Genomic DNA, 23593 nt, shown 5'->3' on the forward strand with positions numbered 1-23593 from the left:
AAACGGTTTGAAACAGGATAATAGCCATACTTTCGTTGCACAAACCTAATCTGGGTTATTGCTGGTCTTCAGCAACCCATGCCTCTCGCAACGGACTAACGAGATCGGATGGTCTGGATCACTGACTTGGTTACATGTCACCGCATTCCATCTGCACAGATCGTTGCTCATGTTGGTGATCACTGAATTGTCTGCTCCAGACCCGATTGTTTACATATCGCCGACATATAGCTGGAATAGTGACTAGTCCGGCTCACTAACTCACTAGTTTCGCAACAATAACAAACCTGATAGGATATTCACAGGATCGGTTAAAGTATTATAGCAAAATGCAAGAAAAGTTTGCAATGTGACACCCACAATTCAAAATCTCACACAAGTGCTTGTGGACATTATATTAACCCATCACTCTTACAGTTTGCTTCGTCACACTGACACAGACAGCTGTCAAATTAGATTCCGTACCTTGTATATTTCATGCAGGTGTTCACCAGCATTTTCAAGTGTTACAAGTTAAACCAATCAGAGCTCACTTCCGTTGCGCGTGTTTTTATTGCAAGCAGGAAGCAGAAGACAATTCAGATGCAAATTTTCAGCAATGTTGTCAGAATTTACGGCGTTTAGAGACTGAACACTTGCTAAAGACGTGTGAACTTTTTACGCGCCTCGAGAAACGTTCTGTTGGATTTTTCGGTCGCGTTTTTTAGCATGATTTCATACTCAGCATTAATCTTGTGCAGCTGTGGCAACCCTGGAAAAAACAGGTAAGTGCATACATATATTTGACAATATGTTCTTAAAATAAGCGATGAGGAAATTAATATTTTAGAAAACACTATGACATAAAATATTTATTTCTTCACTGATTTCGTTCAAATTTGAAATGTATGGTAATATACATGTGTGTGTGTGTGTGTGTGTGTGTGTGTGTGTGTGTGTGTGTGTGTGTGTGTGTGTGTGTGTGTGTGTGTGTGTGTGTGTGTGTGTGTGTGTGAACATTATACGATTGTAAAAAAAGTGATTCTAACCCCTGTGATAGAGCGGAAAATAGAATATTGAGAATACCATCTCTTGACAGCGAACCAGCCCATAAACTTAAACACTATGCCAGGTAACGTTCCGGCGGCATCATCTTTACACAGTAACTATGGTTACGACCCTAATACGCGAATAAGATACCCTACTTCAGTATTCGTCCCATGCAGTAAGGGTTAATTGATATCAAATTGAATTAAGGTCTGCTTACTTCTACCAGGGACAACCTACAACTGTTAGAGCCTCCCTTTACTTGTTGACTGGAATAAAACTTAGTTCAGTTCCGCTAAAGCAACACTCCAGCTATAAACCTATAAATATTCGAATCTAAATCACACATTCCGTTGTTTGACCTCATGAGCATGAACACGCATCATTCGTTTCTGAGAGCCTGACCATCGATGTACGATCCCGGTAGTCGCATTTTACTAAGCATATACTGTTCAATACCTTGCTTATATGGCGGTGCAGCAAATATACATGGTCCTGCACAATAGCTGGTGAATCATATAATGTATACTCTCTTCTCTGACGTTACCACTACGAGGAGCTGTTAATGTACTTCAGTCATATCTTAGGAAGAACGGGTCTACTGGTTCACAGATAATTTCCTGGAGACCTGGCTAGCTATTCTCGAAACGTTCGTAGCCCTCCGAAGTCCGTAAGCCCATTCCTAACACATTGACTACGACCAAAGTTAAGAATTCTTAGGGCTACGAACGTTTCGAGAATAAAGGCCCTGCTCTGGCCGAATCCCACTTTTTAAGATGTCGTCGTGCGGACGCCAGTCAAAGCATCACCACAGCCCTCAAACATCCGCCAACTTCGGATGATGTATGGCCAGCTGGAAATGCCTTCAACGTTCATTCTCCTACCTTGTATAGTATTTCTGTATTTGAAAAAACGGTCGACTCTTGATTGCGCCCCACTAACCAAGGATTCGCGTACAGGGACTAAAGAGATTCCAGGAACCGTGGAACTTCCATCCCGAGCAGCTTCTCATCAAACCACACTCAAAGACGCTATTTCAGCCAAAGATCGTACTGCTACACTCCCCTCGTATGTCTCAGGAATTCAGAGGGATTCTTTTACTGCGTATGGGGCGGTCAGGTAGCGCAATGGTTACAGCTCGTCAAACTGAAGATACGGGTTCGATCCCCATCATGTTTACAATGTGCAAAGACCAGTAACGGAAACCCTGAACTTGCTGGAATGTTACTAAATTCCTCGTAAAGCCATACTGACTCGTACAGAATACCATAAGGTGAGAGGACAGGCCCCGCGAAGCGTATGCACCGGTTCATCACGTACTACTTTCTGTTTCTACAAAAGTGAAAGTATCAGAACCTCCCGACCTTCTGGTAGCACAGTCATAACGAGCTGGTAAAGACGTCACAGTTTTGCCTTTGACCCCTTACCAAGTATTTTTTTTTTTGATTCAGAAACATCATGGCCAAGTTCTGATGACAGTAATAATAACGTGAAACTACTTTTGTACTGTTGTTCTTTGATGCTTGCCTGTCATAAGGCCCTAAAACAAATATATTCCACATAGCGCATGCAAGTCTAAAATATAAATAGAAGGTTATAGAGCTCTTTTCATTGCATTTCATTTCTAGATATTCGCCCTTCTGCACCTGGAGACTCCTGGAATATTAATAGAACAGCATTATTTTCATTTCCCTCCTCTCACTGAATCCAGCATTGTGTTATGTTGAATTTTGTACCCACAAGAAGAGTAATCACAAACAAATACATTGCTGATTGGTTTTATTGCTAATTGCCATGTTCAATATTCCTATAAAACAAATATTCTGAATATCACTCTACTCAATAGTTAGCAACAAACAGTTGCCCAATACAAGAGGATAAAATATTTTACCCAACAAAGTCTCTTCTGAGCAAATACTCTACCCATATTGGCATAACGATCCATGTCACTTGACATGGATGTCAAAGATGTCCCTTTAAAATTTCTGGGAGGATCTATGGTACAATGGGAAACGTAGGAAAGGGCAGAATATAATCAACAGACTTTCAGATTTTTGGCTATGACACATTTGTCTGAAATTGATTCAGAACATTAGGTGGAAAGAATATACCACTCAATGTACTGAAGGGATCATACTGAAGTAGCATCTGTAAAATGGCGTTTGTATGTCAGTATTATGACAGTGTGGTCACATTGCTGTTTTACCTGTGTTGGCACATTTGTTTATGAATATTACACTCACTGCAAGCAAATACACTTTCTCTCTGAAATCTATGTAGAACCTAAAGTTCTTGCTATTCCTGATATCCCCCTAACCATATTTTGCTGGAATATTTCTAAAAGTGTTGTAAAATCAAACTCACTCACTCACTCACTCACTCACTCACTCACTCACACACGCACTAAAAGCTAACCATAAATTTGTTATTTTCAGCTTTTTAATGTTGATATTTTAAGATGTCAGATACATTCATGGGTTAACACATTGCAAAAATGTGCATCCAATATGCACAAATGTTACAAAATAGATACTGAAAACAAAATGTTTTATGTCACGAAGGATGCACAAAAATACGCATTGAGGTGAATTCTTGAGAAGATTTATAAAGTTCCTACAAGTAAAGAGACTTCACAGGGCCTCATGCTTCCTGTAAGGACCCTGACAAATAGTTACTGGGGGTCCAGTGGATCACAATGTGGGATGTCAAGATAAAATGTTGCACATAAGTTCAAGAATCACAAACCTTGAGAAAATGAATCAGCAAAGAAAAAGACAGAACTTGTGAATCTTGGAATCATGAAATCATGATTCATCATTCATGAACTTGAATTTGTATGCACAGCATCATGAAAGCCTACTGACATAACCTCTACTGACATAACCTCTACTGACATAACCTCTACTGACATAACCTCTACTGACATAACCTCTATTGACATAACCTCTATTGACATAACCTCTACTGACATAACCTCTCTCGAACATGTTTCAAAATAACACAGCAATTATAAGCCTCCGATACAGACATATTTGATCTCCAGGTAGTCATCAATTCCATATTTGCTGCCCTCTCTGCCGAGCCCTGACTCCTTCACTCCACCAAATGGCGCCTCTATGGCGGAGATAAGTCCATCATTAACTCCACACAGGCCAACCTCCAACTTCTCTGCTACTCGCCATATCTGGCTCAGGTTTTGTGAGTAGAAATATCCTGTAAGACAATTCATGGTTCTATTATATACAGATATCAATTATTCATTTTTTGAAAATCACAAATCTTTCCTACCTGGACTCATAAATACATGAAAAAGGAATAGATTAAATAATTGTCATTTTATGATACACTGATAAAATAACCATCTTCAATCAGACTGTCCAAAATGAGACTTTTCTGTCTGAATTTCCAAGACAAGTCTGTCACCACCTTGTTGCCATACCTGCCAAGCCAGAATTTGATGAGTTTGCTATGGCAACTGCCTCCTCCTCTGTCTTGAACCTGTAAATCAATCAAAATGGTCTTAGTTCCCTTCATCATTTTTACTCAGGAACGAGTCCAAAGAATATTTCCTAGCTCTGTATTTCTTCATCTTCAGTGTTTATGCTTCATTAGAACAAGGTCAAGCGCTTCTTGTTCATATAACTTGACTTAAATGTGAAATGGCTAGAATGTATGGCCTGTCTGTCAGCCATCGTGTTTGTTTCTGTGCCTAATGTGGGAAATTATATAGGACTTATTTTTCACAAGAACATTTATTTGATGTGTTCATAAAGGAAATACTTTAGTCTAGAGTTTTTTCTGTGAAATATATAAATAGTAAGGGCATTTGATAATCAGCGGTGTACATGAAAACATGATGCTTGTATTGTGGAGGGACTATATCCCTTCCTCATAAGATCTTGAGATATGTCAAACAAAAACATTACCTGAATTCAATTCACGTAACATGAATTTTGTAAACTAACTTGTTAACTATTTTCAGTGTGCTTCATATGTATGACTATAGGATTACACACAACTAAAATGTGGGAAAAGAATGCGAAATTCCATTCATATTATCTGGCCAAAAGGCATTAACTATAAAAAAAATCTATTTTTAGTTTAACTTCTGTTGAATAACTTATGTCAAAGATGCCGCACCATAACTGATATTACGTTACCCAGATGGCACATACATATACTAATGTGAGAATGGTTAAGGCCCATGATGCAGATTACATCTGTGTTTCCAACATACTTGATAACTGCAGCCACAGGTCCAAATATTTCTTCTTTAGCACATCTCATTTCCACAGTGACATTGGAGAGTAGTGTTGGTTCGAAGAAGTTCTCTCCCTTGTCTGATCTCTTGCCTCCATATAGCAGCCCGGCGCCTAGTTTCTTGGCATCCTCCACGATGCTTTCTACCTGTCAACAAGTGGAACAAACAAGAGCCATCAAATCATCATCTCACAGTTACTTAAAGCCCATATTGTTTCCATGGAAATCGAGGAAAATCAGAAAGCTAAAATTCTACAAATACCAAAGGCACCACCTTGAGATCTGTTTCATATATCTTATATTGTAACATTGATAGATTTTGAGCAGTTTTTGAGTTATGCTCCTGAAACAAAGAGCACATCTTCCTTTTGAGAAGAAGTCCAAATTGTTTCCATGGAAATCCAGTCACAAAAAAATGCCAAATCACTGCAAATAGCAGATGGCCCCAGTTTAGGTTTTGTTTGATACATCTAACAATTTTTGTTGGAAACTTTTATATGTTTTTTGAGTTATGCTCCGGCAATGAAATGATTATGGTGGGACAGGCAGACAAGGTGTTTACAATATCATTCCAATACAGTAGGCTAGGGCGATAAATAAACGAAATAAAAACAATATAATCATTGTGACTGAGTAAAGATCTACTGCTACTTTTACTTCCATCTAAACAATTCGTGTTAGAAACAAACAGAATCATATTTTAGCTGGAGACCACATTACCTTGTCCACAGCTTTGCTGTTGATGAGAGGTCCCTGAGTTGTGCTGTCGTCAAAGCCATCCCCAACTCTAAGCTCTTGCTTCATGACTTCAGCGAGGCGTGCAACGTATCGCTCATACACTCCTTCCTGAACCAATATCTTGTTGGCGCACACACATGTCTGCAGAAAACAGGAAGCAGTGATCAATTGTGCTCTACACCTGATGAAAACTGAATGTTTGATTCATGCTTGTGTGAAGATCTGGTGCACTATAGCCAAGTTAATCAATTACACGTGTTGGCACACAGAATTGCCCAAGTTGATATGACATTATGATGTGTTATTTTTGCAGATATGCAATTTTCATGACATCATTCAGAATTCACGGCTTGTCTAGTTGTACGAGTTTCAACATTGTATTAGAGCCACTGGCATTACGGCTCAATGAAAACTAATAATATAAAAAAATATTTCAAAATAATCAGCATCTTGTCACAGTTGTCTGGGGATGAAATTAATATAATCATTGCATTATATGGTCCAAATGCAAATATTAAGAACTGCTTGTAGTAAGAGCTGACAAACACGATCAGCTGATCAAGCTCGCTGACTTGGTTGATACATGTCTTCATATTGCTAATGCTGTTGATCATTGGATTGTGTGGTCTAGTCTCGATTATTGTCATATAGCTGTTATATTGCTGAGTGTGGTATAAACTCACACACACAAACCATATGACTGATGGTCTTAATGTTTATCACTGCACTGTATGGTCCAGACTCAAACATTTACAGACAGCTGTTGCATTTCTTTACAGGGTATTCAACAAACAAAACAGACATCACTTACCTGTCCACTACATCGAAACTTGCTGACCATTGTACCTTGGACGGCTGCCTCAATATCAGCACTGTCGAACACAATGAACGGCGCATTACCACCCAGTTCCAGGGACACTTTCTTCACTGTCGAAGCTGATTGCTGTAGCAGAATCTGTAATGGGAGACAACTCTTAGTGAAGATCTCAACCATGAACACCAACAGGTAAGAAAACAAGTCTCCAAATCAAATTTCTCGTGTAGTCAGAAATCAGTGAGGATTGTAAGTCATTTCAGTATGATTCTACACCATGTTTGCAATATTCCAGCATAACAATTGAATGTTTGAGCAAGTTTTACGATGCTCTTAGCAATATTCCATCAATACCAGAAATGGGCTTCACACATTGTACTCATGTGGGGAATCGAGCCTGGGTCTTCAGCATGACATGTTTTAACCACTTGGCTAACCCACAGCCCCTTTTGAATGTTTGAACCTAAACTCAGCCAAGCAAGGTTTCACAACATATGACACAAACGTGGCTTGACAAATGACAGGTATCTGGCTTCATAGTCCGCTCACCTTCCCTGTGACCGTGGAGCCTGTGAACGAAATCTTCTTGATGATGGGGCTGGCGCACAGTGTGTTGCCAACAGAGGGAGCATTGTCCCGGGAACTGGTCACCACATTCAACACTCCGTCCGGGAGGCCTGCCTCCTTCGCCAGCTAGAAGGAGAGAGGCTACTGAATTATTGTCATGTGATTGGATAGTTTTGTTGCTGTAAAAACTTCATGTTTTGGCTAGTAGAGAAATATTTTCAAGTTGGATTCTCTAAACACAAAGCACAGGTTCTGTGGCAAAACGTTATAAGACTGCTGGCCCGATCACAGCAGCTAGGATCATTTTCAATAGGATTTACTTCAAGAAACAGTATTTTACTGCACCATTTCCATGGATGATATAAGAATCTTCTGTGTAATACTGCTGTTAAAGTTACTATTTATATCAACCATGAAAATATGAATGCTGTGAATTATCAAAATGAAAACATTAAACTTTCCTATCTAGGAAGTGAACTTATCTCTAAACACATTAAACTACATAACTATGTTTGTAATTTGTGTGGAAGAGGGCCATGTAATTTGCCAGAATTTACAGGGGGCAATATCAGTCATGACAAGTGCTTGCACTGATGTCCTCAAAGTAAGTTCAAACATTAATGAAAGGAACAAGTTGCTCAGAGTGGTCCTCTGTATTTTCGGTCTTCGTATCAATGATGACAAGAGCTTGCAATGATGTTCTCAAAGTAAACTCAGTTACAGATGGACAAAAAACATTGATGACAAGAGTTTGTACTCAAAGTAAATTCAAACATCAACGGAAGGAACATTCTGCTTAGAGTGGTCATCTGTATTTTCCCTGGGTGACTGAAGCTTCCCTTGATACCAACTACTCACCTGACACATGGCAAGAGCTGAAAACGGGGTGTCTTCTGCTGGTTTCAAGACGACGGTGCAGCCAGCAGCAATGGCTGCACATGCCTTCCTTGTGATCATAGCACTGGGGAAATTCCACTGGAACACAAATATATTCAATGTACAACTGCTGTGAGACTCTCTTATAATATAAAAACAATTTTTTGCAAACAATGCCGATACTAACGAAGCGTTCTTCTTCATTTTCATAGCAATATTTTCACACTTTTTAGCCACCTGTGCTTATTTTGAGACATGAAAAATGTTACAGATGGTTGACTTGGTTGATTGTCAGTACACTGTTTCATCTTTCATTAAATCATTTCACTTCAAAACGCCAACAAAAGATAAAATGTGAACATTATCATAACATATAGCATAGATCTGAAACGAAGCAGTATTGCCATACAATTTTGACGATCTTTTCATACATTCCAGAACATCTTCAGTTTTCAAGTATAATCCAGAAATTCGGAAAAATATTTTTACAGATTAGGCTGAAATATAAATCACCAGATTGAAAAAAGTTTAAGAAGCTGTTTTCTGATTGGTTCAGCTGTGCATCACTTCCATTTTCACTGAACAATCACTGGACAATCTTGGTGGCGTACACTGTCATACAATTCCCTTATGATTGACTTACAGGTGTGATCATGCCAGCCACACCAATGGGCTGTTTCAAGACCAGCATCCTCTTGCTGGCTGCTGTAGGTGGAATGACGTCACCATACACACGTCGAGCTTCCTCTGCATACCACTCAATAAACCCAGCAGCATAGTTAATCTCACCTATGGCCTCTTTCAGTGGTTTGCCCTGTAGGATATGAAATGTCAAGTGTATCTTGATACTTGCAGCATTAATGAAGATTACAGAATATCAGATCAAAACCTCACTTCACCTACCATCCTTACCTGTTAAAATTGCAGTCCATCCAGGGGCAGATCCAAAATTTAGAAAAAAGGCGACGCACATAAATCAGTAAGTCCAAAGGTTAGAGGGTATTTTTTTTCAAAAGAGAGAATGGGAGCCTGCCACTACCTCTGTGCATCACTTCTAAATGTTATTCCAAGACTTTAAATAATCCTAACATTCTTCCATCTAGAGGTGCAAGCAAACACATTTAGTTAATTCACAGCAAGGCTAAATGGTTTCTCTTGCACATCAAGAACAGTATCTAATACACAACCTTACAAATAACACATGGCACTTCTACAGAGAGGCATAACCTCTGTGCAGTATGTCACAATATATAAGACTACATAAAAAGTACTGTAATGTTTCTCGGGCATCGGTGCATCATTTTTATTGGTACGCATGACAATTTTTCATTGCCATTAAAAAAATCATTCTGACTTGGCTACATACGGATCATCCATTTGTCCACTAAAAGAATGAGAGTCTGTAACAAGTGGGACTGAATCTACAACTCATCAACACATGCTAAACTTCCAAGCTGTGTTTCTGAGAGAAGAAAACATAAAAATGTGTCCCTCCCATGTCACTTCTTTTTCCATCAAACATTTTAAAAAAAGTCCAAACGCCCTCGTCACTTTTGAAGAAAATGTGCCTGAGAAACATTGAATTGTTTTTTTTCTGCCAAACGTTACAGTCCTCATATTAAGTAGTCTGCTCAAAAGAAGTAAAAGAACACCTGTTCTTTTACACAATAATGAATTTGCATTGCCATGAAATGATTAACATTGTCAAGCCAAACACACACTACTTAAAAGTTGTTCCAGAGCACCTTTTCTTTCATATGACATGTTAACTTTAGAAATCTTAAAGAACTGCATGATCTTTGAATCTTTCGAGAAGTATATGCTTGCCTTGATCACTTCACATCAGGAGCTCATACTGAACAAAAACATAATAATCCAGTGTTTACATATATGGCTGGTACAAGAAGAGAAAGGCCACAAACTATAGAATTTGTTTTCTCACATTTTCAGCTGTCAGAAGTTTTGCCAACTCCAGCTTGTTTTGATTGGTCAGATCAAACCACTTCCTCAGAATTAAGCTCCGTTCCTGTAAAAAAGATTTCTGAGTAAATTTTCAGACAGACTGAGTAAGTTATCAAAATGGGACTATTTCATTAACAGCCAGTATGCATATGTGTAAACTACTTAACATTATTCTTGTTAAAGGCTCAACAAATTAAAACCATACGCAGACATGAATAACTTCAGGGTATTTCTGCCTTATCATCTAGATATGGAGCCTACCTTTGCCGTGGTTTCCCTCCACCTGAGGAATGCAGCATTAGCTTTCTCTATGGCCTGCTGTGTGTCATCTGCGTTCATGTCAGGGACGGAACCAATCGTCTTGCCTGTTGACGGGTTGGTGACTAGAGGGCAACAGATGGTGGAATATTAGAGAGCCATGGGTGATGCCTGTTTTCTTAACCCTTTCATGACACGCACTGACATAGATGAAGTGTGGACAAACCAAGAATAAGAGGACAAACACAAGCCCACAGTCACAGGACTGCATCGTGCCTTGACAAGGGATGCAACTTGCTATGTCAAACAGGAAATGTATCATTGAAGAGTTATGGAAAATCAATATTGTTGTTGTGCTTAGTATCGTGAATAACATCTAGTCGTTTCTAGTCCCATTAAACACTCTGACCCTAGAAGTACCTGAATACCTATGTAAACATCAACTGGCTTTAAGGACTTGTTAGATACAAATGTTTGATAGTAACTTCATGAAAACATGTATGACATGCATTCTTAATGCACAATTAGAACCAAAAGGAACAAGATGAATGTCGAATTCACATTCACATTAATCATCTGACAAAACTACCACATCATAATATAGTCCAAAACATTTCCTAATTTCTTGACTAACTGATAGTTTATGGGTTAAAATGATTGCTACAACACCTTTTCCTTAACCCTGTAGTATTACAGCATTAATTCAAAAGAATAATCTTACTCTGGTATACCGAGCCAGACTTAGCTGTGACCCACTGCCCATTGACAAATGCCTTGTCAAAGAGGAAGCTGCTGGCGCTGCGGACGCCCGATGCTGCAGGTGGCACTGTATCCATGGCGATGTGAAATACACGGAGTTGGGAAAGTTTCAGTTGTCTTGACAATATCTGTACTGATCGTGAACACATGCAACACACCTGAAAAATTTGAAAGCATTACTTTTCACCCACATTAAATTCTGCTGGCACTAAGAAAATCATACAGTATTTCTGATCCACCACAGCACATCTGCTTCAAATGGGATTGGGAGGGAGGCCCAAAGTAATATACAGATCTCATTTGTTTATCATGTGACATCCACAAGCAGACCTATGGTTCTGAAAAACCTAGAAACATAATCAGAGCGAACTGGGATTCAAACCTAGGAACATAGGTTTCTGACACACCCAATCCTGCACAGTGAACTGCATCGCCTCATGACACGGCTACCTATGACGTCTTTGTCATATATGTGGCTTATTCATGTGCATAGGTGACTTACTAATATCAGACTGTACCTGAAGTTGTCTAAGAAACTTACTACTTCCATGAATCAAAGAGTATGGTCCTGACACAAGTTGAAAGATAATCAAACCCCCCAAAATCAAAGGAAAGGTTTGTCTTGTGATGGCTTAAAATTGCCTGTATATCAGAGAGCTGGTGTATATGCATGATCAGTCATCTCAAATTGAGCATATACATTATTTGAACAAAAATCTGAACATAAAATATAATGAATAGCTTATTCTCTATGGTAGGGGTACCGCCATTATGGTGCCACATATGCATTGAAGGGGTACTGCACTTGATGTCACAACTTCATCACCATTTCCACTGTAACTACTGGTTTCACTGAGCTCAGAAGTGTATATATGTGTTTCAAAAATCATTTCTGAAATGCATAAAGCACTGTAATCATATTATAATATGCCAATGTGGCTAAAATTACCATTCCAACATTAGGCAGCTGATACCATGCAGAGACTTAAAAATGGTCCCTAGAAACATGGTGCTCACTAGACAAGACTCAATAATTAAGAGTTTCATATTACATTAAGAATACAACTACATAGACTTCAAATTGAAATTGCAGGTCATTTTTTGAGACACGATGTTTCTGAATCATCTATCAAAACTCTCACAAGACTCGCATCACACAGTATGACAGCACCTATCTGGATAAATGACTTCTCCCTGAGCTAAGGAGTGATGAGTAGATCTACCACACTATCTATTAAGACATTCACCAGCCAGACCAGCTGATCATGTCAGTGCATCCGATCTTGGCGATTCTCGCGTACCGTCTCTAATGCAGTTCGGAGTGTGACACACGAATGTTACTTCACAAACCCTGCATCAATGTACCGTTGTTCGCTCGTGCGTTTGACTGATACTGAGACAGCACAGTCTCGTCAATCACTCACCGCCGCAGATGCACTCGTGAGCTCACAAATGACACATAACCGCAGACTAGTGTCGGTCAACTTCTTGCTAAGATTGTACGTACCATTCTGAATCCAACACCATACACACATATCACGTTATCGTGTGACCCAGTGCCTCGCTGAGGGACCGTTCGTTGTTTTCGACTTAGTTTACAGTACACTACCGTTCGGATCATAAATAAGTACCACATTCACGATCTCTGACGTTGCAAATTCATCTCCGCAAATTCATCTGAGCAAAATGGTTATGAGCCGTGACACAAATTAAAACTCGATTCGTGTGGTCAACTCAAGATATTGATGGTGTTGATGCCTGTAATATTTTCTTTTATCGGTGTTTTCCGTATCCAATGTCGACATTGCTGAAGAGCCTGCAAATGTGTTGACCTGAGTAAAGCAGGTTAATTAGATTGTTTGTTTGTGCGTTGTTTAGCGGCCGTCTGTAAATAATCGTGTCTGGACCAGAGATCAGCATCATGAGAGTATATCGATCTGTATATCGACATGTGTCAATCAAGTCAATGAGCATGACCACCTGATCCCGTTAGACGCCTGTTAACTCTAGCATGTGTTACTGAAGACCAACTCTAATCCGGATCTCAAGGATTTAACCTGAATTGACCAACATTAGCAAATGCTTACAGATTTACGTTTTACCCATGCTTCTGCTTACCTATATTGTTTCATATCCACTGAGCCTGAGTGGTGCTGTACTCTATCAGTTTAGGGGACCCCTTGATGCCTAACAGTTTTAAATTTATTGATTCAGTAGTGAATGCTATGGTTTCAATGAATATTATGAATTTATTATTAAGAGTATGTCTATTCTGAAATGCGGGAAATGGGGAAATAACAATTAATAATCTATTTACAGAGTGTTGATCTAAACAATGCAACTTTGGCAATAATTTCCTTTTTAAGTCCATATCTGAAATGTCAGGGATAACCTGTTAGAGTCTCCCTGGAGATAGAAATTACTAGTAATGAAACAATTGTTACCTTTGATAGACCATATTTGATATTGTAATGACAGAACCCACGGATTGTTATGCTCATTCGGGGTTCCTGTTAAATATGGTTCCAGAATAATGTAATGCTATAGATCGTACTTACAGGCGTAATGGATCACTTTATCAGGCTTTGTGACTTGTCTCGTAGCCTGTTATGACTACTCTCAGTTTGACTACCCGTCCAATATGCAATCTGGACCCGGTTGTATCAGGGCGTAATTATGTAGTCATCAATTAAACACTAATCATTGATAAAATTCTTAATGTTTGATTAGTTAATGAAGTGTTTAAACACTGTATAGTGTTGTATAAACCCTTATTTAAACACCCGTTAAGTAAGTATACCTCTAATGAAAGTCTCATCATTAAATCATCATCAACTTAGGGGAATCCCCTGATTATTATCCATGGTGCATTGCGGGTAAACACTAATCTATCGTCTGCATGATGGCTGTCGTCAGAAAGTTGAGAGGTGTGAAATACAACTTCTAACAGACCTAGTTGAAGATCACGTCGGTGTGTTAAACAGCAAACTGACTAACTCTATTGCTAATAACAAAAGAAGCAGATATGGGACACAATAACGACCGAGATCAATAGCCTAGGGGTAAGCAATAGAACGTCCAAAGAAATCAACACTAAATGGGACAATATGTTTCAAAATTTAAAAAAGAGTTTTGGGATACGTAATTGATGAAACGTTATGTTGTATGCCATGTTGATACGGCTAATGACGAGTTAATGATACCCCCATATTTAAACCTTCATCAGCTTAATGATGGATTAACGAAGGGATTAATTTATTAAGGGTTTCATGCAACTGAAGATAACCAATGACTAATTGACTTACTACTCATAGTAGAATTAACGATTAAAGCTTTACTACAGTTTGATACAACGGGGTCCTGTTCCAGACCGAGTGGTGTTAATTACTTTAAGGAGATTTTGTTTTGTGGATCTTTATTGTTTTTGTTTTGTTGTTGTTTTTCTGGGGTTTTTTTGTTTGTTTGTTTGTGTGTGTGTGTGTGTGTGTGTGTGTGTGTGTGTGTGTGTGTGTGTGTGTGTATGTGTGTGTGTGTGTATGTGTGTGTGTGTGTGTTTCAGTTTGTTTGTTGTTGCTTTTCTTTTGTTTTTGGTGTTTGGTTGGGTTTTTTTGTTGTTGTTTTTTGTTGTTTTTGGGAGGTTTTGGAGTTTTTTTGGTTTTTTTGTTTGTTTGTTGGGGGGTTTTATAATACATAATGGAGGTCTCCAGACACGCTTCCTGGCTGTCCCAATATACCGTCGTTCGCTTTTAGCAACATTAAGCACTATAGATGAATTTGATACTTACAGCGGGATAATTGGTTACGGATTTATCACGGAATCCAAAGGAAATGTCTTTGCCAAACAAGATTTTTTTTTAAATCTAAATTAAATCACACTCACATACCGAATGGTGTCGCAGTTCTCCATGCAGACTTCCCTCATATGCATAATTTGTTTGGTTTTACGCTGCTTGTAGCCAAAATCCAGCAATACCACAGCGGGGAACACAGGTTTTACGAGCGAACGCTTTAACCACCATGCTACCCCACCTACCCCTTTGGAGAGAAAACTATCAAAGACCTAAGCGTTTGAATATGAACACACTTGATAGAGAGAGAGAGAGAGAGAGAGAGAGAGAGAGAGAATCTCATGGCATACTTGAGAAGCGACGTCACTGGGACAGCTTAATGTTTCTTAAAGAGTCGTCCCAAAGTAGGTTATATTTGTTTAAGAGATCGGGTGACTGGCCTTCTTCGTCATGTGTCATGAGGAGACGTGAACTCACATGTGTCTCCCCGTCTTAAAGTGTGGCCACTGTGAGCTGGCTACCAATAGAAGACGAAGAGAAAAAGTACACACGTTAAACCTTCGTCCATGATATGACTGATTAGACAGATTTCTGTGTGATCAATATTCACATGCACTCTGTCTCCAAATGAATCCGTGATAATGCAGGACCTTTGCAAACATGTATGACTTATTTAGTCTGGGTTGAAGGTTTCAAACCAGACAAGTTTCTATCGTGTGTGAAAATGCAACCACTCGGACTATGGCGTATCAGAATCACTTGCAATAAACGTTACTTTTATCATCTCAGCATATTCGGATGTTAAACTGATAATCATACTTTCTTCGTTTTGCTCTAGTTACAAACTCTGACCTGATTTAAAGTCAAATGTTCCCAAACAGCTTCAACGTTTACTCATCGTTTACTTTCGACCACTTGTTTGTTTGCAAACTTGGTTGTTTGTAGGTATCTCTAATTGTACGGTCATCTTTGTGTCATCTTTCAAATACAGATCTGCGTGCCTGCTTCTTAAGAGGTGTGTACAATACTAATGAATGAGTATGCCTTTACGCCGCTTTTGGCGTTTTTCCAGCAGTATCAGGGCGGGGAACACCGGAAATGTGGAGAATCGAACTCGGCTCTTTGTGACGAACGAACATTTTAACCACTAGGCTACCCCACCTTCGTACAATGACAGGTCCCAAAGCGGAGTCCATCCACATTTTTCATATGCTTCTCATTTGCAACGTCAGCCAGCACGAGTATGCACGGCTACGCAAAATAATATAAAATAATCTTAATAATAAATTAATCACTAATCCTATGACTTATTATTTAAAAATACTTGGTACCAGTGTTTGAATTAAGTTCAGTTCTGACGTAGTTCCTGTCCCATTGCTTCGGAAATGGATTTTATTAAACCTAGTTGAAGCAAGACGATTGCGTATTTTATAAATATTCGATGGTAGTAGTATTTGCCAACCGCACCAGTGGATACGATCCACAGCAGGAGAGAAAAGTGAGATATCGAAACGTATTATTTTGCGTCCAGTGAAATTTTAAGGGTTGGGCGGAAGACGAGAAACTCACAAAAAAGTACCTACACCCTAACAAGGACATGAATCTCATTAAATCAACACGGACGTCAGAATGGGAACAAAATGGCAGTCCTAATTCTGCCTGTAGCTCCCTGAGTCTCTAAATACCGAGAATCCCGGGTTTATCAAACACCACCTGTTATATTCTTACCTGTAGCTCGAACTGTCGCCAAGAAAAGGACTGTTAACCGGTGACCTGTCGCTTATCAACCGCTAGATATTCGGAGCAGGGTGTAAGTTCGCTGGCGTCCTAGTTTTCATGTCTGGTCAACACAAACCCGCCTCAGATGTTGAGAAAATATTCGAAAGTGTTTTTTTTAATAATCCGCCACGGATTTAGTTTCTTAATCTGTTTGAAATTCCACGTTTACTGAAAATGAACAATTCTTTGAATGTTAATGAGGCGTTGTTATTGATGTCAGTTATTGCACGTACTACATCAAAGCATGCAGCATAACGTGACAGTTCAAATCGGCAGGCGAGTGTACTCTCCTGAATGCATACTTATCATTGATATCCCAGCTTGCATCAGTTGTAAATTCAACAGATTTATACAATCTGTATTTTCTATATCTGTACGTTTATGTACCAAGAAAAACAAACAAAAAGGCCACATGTGTGCCTCTGTTGGGGAGGGTGGTCTTGTGGTTAAAGCATTGGCAAGTCACTTGGCATTCTTAGGTTCCATTCCCCATGACAGTATGGGGCAAGAATGTGAAGTCCATATGTGGTGTCCCCAACCGTGATGTTGCTGAAATCACGCATAAACGCGTTAAACCATGCCCATTCACTCACCCTGTCCTTCCTGTAAACAGCTCAAAGACAGCTATATTCTGTTTCTATTAGGTGCTCTCGTGTTCCCCCTAAACTGTATAAATGCACTCGACATATGTTTGAAATATCAGCTGTTTTATGTTTGAAGTATCTGGGTACATCATATATCCACAATGTGTGTTCATGAGTTGCTGTAACGCTGTTACCGTGCAGTTTGACAATCCAGCTGTTGTCACAAACCCATCTAGTATATGGGTCAGTGTATTTAATGACAATACATATTATGTATGTGATCTAAAGGTCAAGGCTGTTAGCTCTATATCACCAGATAGCCTGGGTATCGTCGGCCGATAGAAGTATGCGCGGGCAGTATGGCGTTATATAATTAACGCGTCATTTATTTTTGCTGTGTTCGTATCTGAGATGATGGTGCATGTGAACACCCTCTCTGATTTCTGAGACTCTATCGTCCGAAGTGCTCAGTATCCGTTTGGGCCAATTAAATCACCATCGAGGCTGCAAAATGTGTGAACCATCATAGTGTGTCATTGTATTCCTCAAGCGAGGTGTATCAAGCCCACAGAATAAATCACTTTGATAATATCGATCACTCGAAGTGACCAGTGACCGAAAGAATATTCAAACAAAAATATAGCCTTCTTCCATCATTACTGCAACTCCCATATTGGTTTTAAATTTATCAACCCTCGAAGATCCGGGTTAGAATTGATCTTCAGTAACCCATGTCGAAAGATGCGATTAACGGGGTCGGGTGTTCAGGCTTGCTGACTTGGTTGATTCATGTCGTATCCCATTTGCGTAGATCCATGTTCATGCTGTTGATCACCTGATTGTCTGGTCCAGAGTCGATTATTTAGTTGTATATATGTATGTAGTTGGAATATGGGTGGGCGCGGCCTAAAATTAAATCCACTCACTCACTCAATCGATCTTAGATACCCTCTGCATCGTTTCTCACTTCACTCCTTTTCAAGGGTTCCTGCTGATCTGCAAGACGATTTCTGGTCAAGTTCTTGACTGTGAATGCCGAATTATATTAGCTCCATACTGTTTACATTTGCTATTGTTATTGCAAAACGACCGATGGTCAAGTTCTAGACAGAGAATATTGAATTATGTTCACTGCAAGCAACCAGCGGTTTAGCATAACTTACTGCACAGAGCGCAAACAATTCAGATCATTCTAAGGTCACTTCAACAACTGAATGGCGTAACTGAGACCAGCTGTACTGACGATCACTATTAATTCAAAATTGCTCGGAAAGCTGGAAATCTGTCGTTTTTCGCGAATCAATTACAAAATACTCTTCGCAATCCGTCATCTGCTACTGATATCAAAACACCGTCTATGCATAGATCCTGCAATATCTTCCGTTCACGATGAAGCCGTTTGGAATTCTTCGATCCGTCTGAAGGTTCCGAAATGTCCCTTAATTGATTTCGAATCCGTGAATGCTGAGTGAATCAATACCAACGCAGATTCCGGGGACCATGTGTCGTTAGCTCCCCTGCCCCGACTTAATATAGCGGGGATATGTCACCCTTGTCTTGTAAAATGTTTGATCGTTGAATTGAGGCGTTTAATGATCTAAATACAGAACCGGGCAAAATTAACTCACTCAAGTAAGCATCACCTTAGGTAAGACGTTTAGGTATTGGGGGTTAAAAGTTAAATCAAGTAACTATATGCATTGTTTCCAACTTAGAAAACCTTCGTTATGGAAAGGGCGTTTACTGAACAGTTTCTTGGGGTTTTACAGCGAAGAAAATGCAGTCCAAATTGGTGCGGTGGTATTTACTTCTTGTTTCCGTGGTGGTGAAGACGCTGGAATAAACATAGGTCATTAGGCTTCAAATCCTTGAGCACGACATAATTATTGGGTTCTGAATGGGGAGTAGAAACGGGGAGTTTATGTGGGGATTTACGGTTATACCCAGTCAAACACGGATGTGTCGAAACTGAAGAGACGTGCGAGTTATTCAAAGTTCAACAAAAATGGTGAAATCCACAAATTGGTGACTCAAGTAAGAATACGCAGGGGCATAACTTTCACTTCGAAACAAGCGTATTTCGCCATAACAGACATAACTGTATATGTATCAGGTTTACACGGTATCGCATGCACGTATATAAAGGAATAATGTCCTTACGTGGTGAAGATAAGTTTCGAACTCAACCTTGTTCACCGAACCATTTGCTGTAAGTATACAAAAATATATAACTCTACATACATTTAACCTCTTTTTGAGTTATATCATTTTCTATGGTACACGTCGATGAAAGTATGATATTGTTTTACTCTGCATAACTCCCGGTGGGAATAGAATCGCATAGTCTGTTTAATGAACTTAAAAACACATCAAACAACTTGCTGTCTGGAAAACATAACCTAAATTCAGTGGAAGTATGGAAAATACCTGTATGACACAGACTTTCGCAATAAGAACCCCATCCATAAAAGATTTTCAGTAATTGTAACTCAAAAAGGGTTTATCAAAATTGTGTTTAAAGTTATTTTCCACATAGAACTGACCGTCGCCGTCGAATGCGGCAGTTATTGCCTTGATCCCGGCGTCGTCGAGGGTGATCCAGCGGCGGTGACCGATATCGAAGGCGTGGAAGAGGCTCACGGCGTAGGCATGCATGTCGTGGTTCCGGTTGGTGGAACAGTGGAAGAACTCAGCCTCCGTCAAACGCTTATCATCTGCAGTGAGGGTAGAAATAAAGTCGGGTTTTCTTCTCCTCTATTTCGGCTAAATATGCCTTCAATCGCCAATGGCGTAAAGTAAGACTTAAACCCAACTAGGGTCCATGCAGGTAGCGAAAGTACTGTAAGTCCTCGAGGACCTCATTCTCTTCCCACAGAGGTTACTCCTGTCATATCTCCCTACGTATGACAGGAGTAACCGCTGTGGGAAGAGAATGCGTGCATGGATCTCAGTCTGGTGATCTACCTTCAGCTGTTGGCGACCTGTAGCCTGTTTTTATATTGTATTGTCTTCGTAAACAAATTATTTTCAGATTTATCGCTGCTTTTAAACACCATCGGATAGTTATTTTGCAGGCTTTAAAATTGGTTACCGAAGAACTTATATTTATTGTGTATGGAAAACCTTTATCGTCAGCTGAAATATTGCCGAGATGACGTTAAATCTTAACTCACTTACTCACTCACTCACTCACTCACTAAAGGTAGGCGTCGAGCGATAACCGAAGGCTTTACGACATAAACTAACACTTCACTTAAACCGCCTCTTTGGATTAATAAGTGCTTGAAAATTCATGATATGTATCTTCAACTACATACACTCACACGCTCATGCATCTCCTGATATCTCTCCATGGTATCATTTCAACAGTTCGGGGAAGACGGGAAATCTTTTCACATATGTGGAATTACTACTTAATTCAAAGCCATATTTACTCTAAAATATCAATCAATCAATCAATAACAAATCCTGTGTTTATCCCGTGTAACATTGTGGCCTGATTAATAATGACGCTTTTGAAACCATGCTGCCAAACATCACAACAGATGCATAAAGGTATACATAGATATAATTATAGGGTCGCAACTCGGTTTTATTTCATCAAATTTTTAAAAATAATTGTCCATCCATATTATAACTTTTTGAAAGACTGTTACCAAGTCATAGAAAAATCATTTAATAAAGAGAATTTACACAGTTAGTGAATAACCTTTTGAAAACATTTTTAAGCCGGAATAGAGTTGAGCCTAGAAGCAGGTAACAGAACAGTGCCTGTCTATACGTACCGTTCCTGTCACAGCCGACGAGGTAGGTCATCATCTCGTCGTTGGAGATACTGCCGTCACGATCTTCGTCCTTGAGCAGAAACAGGCGGTCTGTTGCCGACTCGATGGAAGCATAACTATCAAAGAAAATGGCTGTAAAATATCCGCTCTTTTGAGAATGGTAATCTTCCTAATAATTTCCAGATACATTTAAAGATTTTTTTATATTCTTTCACACAAAGAAATGAAAACATTGATAATAAAATAATTATACTGTAACAGACATTAAGAACTATTACAGTTTGGCGTTTTACCTTTTCTAAATTTCTTGTGATGACTACAGTATGTTTATGACAGATGGATAATATTGTAGACCATGTGGTCATATAGGGTTCATAATGACAATTCTTTGTTGTTTTTTAAAAGGGAAGTTAGCGGACATTTGGAACAACAAGCGATGTATACTACGTATCATAAACTGAAACTTCAGTCAACTAATGTATGTATAGCCACTTACTTCAGTCAACTAATGTATGTATAGCCACTTACTTCAGTCAACTAATGTATATATAGCCACTTACTTCAGTCAACTAATGTATATATAGCCACTTACTTCAGTCAACTAATGTATATATAGCCACTTACTTCAGTCAACTAATGTATATATAGCCACTTACTTCAGTCAACTAATGTATACATATATAGCCACTTACTTCAGTCAACTAATGTATATATAGCCACTTACTTCAGTCAACTAATGTATACATATATAGCCACTTACTTCAGTCAACTAATGTATATATAGCCACTTACTTCAGTCAACTAATGTATACATATATAGCCACTTACTTCAGTCAACTAATGTATATATAGCCACTTACTTCAGTCAACTAATGTATATATAGCCACTTACTTCAGTCAACTAATGTATATATAGCCACTTACTTCAGTCAACTAATGTATATATAGCCACTTACTTCAGTCAACTGTTCTAAACTAGATTTGGCAAAACATTCAAAATTCTTTCAAGGCGCTGTTTACACATGAACTGATGCACCGTAAAACAAATTCGTAAAGGTGAAAGTTTATTGTCATGAATTCATTAAATGATGAGACTCCGTGAAAAGTGGCGAATTCTTAACAAAACTTTTCACCAAAACGCAGCTGTTCACATGCACAGTATTTGGAAATGCTTTTCAGCAAAGTTGATACATGGTCCTGCTGCAATTCATGTGGTTTGCAGTTCGTTCCACCAAGTTAGTGGCGAAATTCATCTTTTATGTAAACATATATATCTACATAGCATATAGTGCCTGCTTTGAGCGAGTCCAATTATTTTATAGGTAGTAAATTATTATGTTATTGATGTAGTCACAACCCAGTGAACTTACTCACCAGATGGCGACACCAAAAAGAAGGAAACTCAAGGTCAACATGGCGACAGGTCCTAAAACAACCAAATTAAACCAGCATACATTTACAATCAGGCTTAATTACAACGTATTTCTATATGGGAACATTCCAGTCCAAACCTGACTTTCCACCCCTCATCCTAATTGTTTCATATAAATAAGCACCTGAACATCCATATCACTGTAGACATAGTTTAATACGGAGGCACAGGCTAACGTGGGAAAATTACTAATTCACAGAACCTAGATCTACTTTACTCTTTTTATGGATACATGTCACATTGGTTCAAACGTGCGACAGCTGTTTCAGATCAAATCCGTTTTCCAACTAATCTAATGGGCAAGCTAAAGATTTGTGATTCATAGTTCATTCGTAAGAGCCCGTTTTCTCTGGTACTAATTATCACTTGTGCTTGTTTAAATGGAAGCGGGTTCAATGCACCCGGCTTCACCATGTGTCCGATAACGTGGCAATAGCAGCAACGTGTCAAAACAAAAAAGAAAATTGTTGCATAGTACCAACAAATTGGTTAGCTTGTTGTGACGGATGTGTATGGTGCATGGCCAAATATCAATACTATTTTCCCGTCGTCAAAATTCTTTGTGTTGCTGATGTTGAGTGTTCTCAAACTCACCTATGCCTAGGTGCCGACAAGCAGGAAAAAGTGAAGAATGAAGAGTCGAGTCTTATCTCTGTGCTCAGAACTTTCACGATAAAAATGAACTCGTCACGGGTGTAACGCGAGTGTTTTCTTATCTAAAGACGTTGACACAGCACTTGATTCTTTGTGAAATGTGCCACATTTGAGTTGTCCATATTTGCGTACATTTGCCTCGACCTTTGCTGTATCCTCGACTGGATCCCTACTCTATCCCAGACCAGACCACATACTCTATCTTTGACTGTATCCTCGACTGGATCCCTACTCTATCCCAGACCAGACCACATACTCTATCTTTGACTGTATCCTCGACTGGATCCCTACTCTATCCTAGACCAGACCAC

General features: G+C 39.2%; 2 protein-coding genes and 1 long non-coding RNA gene across 5 annotated transcripts; 1 reads left to right on the plus strand and 2 right to left on the minus strand.

Annotated features, from left to right (window-relative positions):
• Positions 1-624: 624 nt before the first annotated feature.
• LOC137296880 (uncharacterized) lies at positions 625-10778 on the plus strand. Its single transcript, XR_010957672.1, has 3 exons — positions 625-764; positions 6804-7030; positions 10492-10778. It is a non-coding gene; the product is annotated as an uncharacterized lncRNA (long non-coding RNA).
• On the minus strand, positions 2793-17088 carry LOC137296875 (succinate-semialdehyde dehydrogenase, mitochondrial-like). Of its 3 annotated transcripts, none has more exons than XM_067828758.1 (12): positions 16777-17088; positions 11223-11418; positions 10505-10626; positions 10224-10307; positions 8925-9095; positions 8264-8380; positions 7388-7531; positions 6836-6979; positions 6007-6165; positions 5264-5433; positions 4466-4524; positions 2793-4239 (listed from the first exon to the last, which is right to left on the minus strand). In XM_067828758.1, the coding sequence occupies exons 2-12, from the start codon at positions 11407-11409 to the stop codon at positions 4034-4036; spliced, it is 1563 nt and encodes a 520-aa protein (XP_067684859.1). In that variant the 5' UTR covers positions 11410-11418; positions 16777-17088; the 3' UTR covers positions 2793-4033. The 3 variants fall into 3 exon arrangements, with proteins under 3 accessions (XP_067684859.1, XP_067684857.1, XP_067684858.1); XM_067828756.1 differs by lacking the exon at positions 16777-17088 and adding an exon at positions 12768-12851; XM_067828757.1 differs by lacking the exon at positions 16777-17088 and adding an exon at positions 12685-12791.
• A 2127-nt stretch (positions 17089-19215) lies between these two features.
• LOC137295721 (uncharacterized) lies at positions 19216-22611 on the minus strand. The gene is made up of 5 exons (XM_067827240.1): positions 22571-22611; positions 21197-21312; positions 19955-20125; positions 19572-19618; positions 19216-19245 (listed from the first exon to the last, which is right to left on the minus strand). The coding sequence occupies exons 1-5, from the start codon at positions 22609-22611 to the stop codon at positions 19216-19218; spliced, it is 405 nt and encodes a 134-aa protein (XP_067683341.1).
• Positions 22612-23593: the final 982 nt, after the last annotated feature.

This window comes from Haliotis asinina, chromosome 9 (genome assembly GCF_037392515.1).
Source record: "Haliotis asinina isolate JCU_RB_2024 chromosome 9, JCU_Hal_asi_v2, whole genome shotgun sequence".
Classification (NCBI taxonomy): Eukaryota; Metazoa; Mollusca; class Gastropoda; order Lepetellida; family Haliotidae; genus Haliotis; species Haliotis asinina.

Bases quoted from the DNA above. Each gene is read 5' to 3' on its own strand.
- LOC137296875 (XM_067828756.1), bottom strand. The intron at 7,532-8,263 runs GTGAGTAGTTGG...CTCTCCTTCTAG, and splicing joins CAGCTCTTGCCATGTGTCAG to CTGGCGAAGGAGGCAGGCCT. The intron at 4,240-4,465 runs GTATGGCAACAA...ATTGTCTTACAG, and splicing joins ATCAAATTCTGGCTTGGCAG to GATATTTCTACTCACAAAAC.
- LOC137295721 (XM_067827240.1), bottom strand. From the start codon at position 22,611: ATGTTGACCTTGAGTTTCCTTCTTTTTGGTGTCGCCATCTG. The intron at 20,126-21,196 runs GTACGTATAGAC...CCCTCACTGCAG, and splicing joins CGTCGGCTGTGACAGGAACG to ATGATAAGCGTTTGACGGAG. The intron at 19,246-19,571 runs GTAAGGACATTA...TGTTTATTCCAG, and splicing joins TCGAAACTTATCTTCACCAC to CGTCTTCACCACCACGGAAA.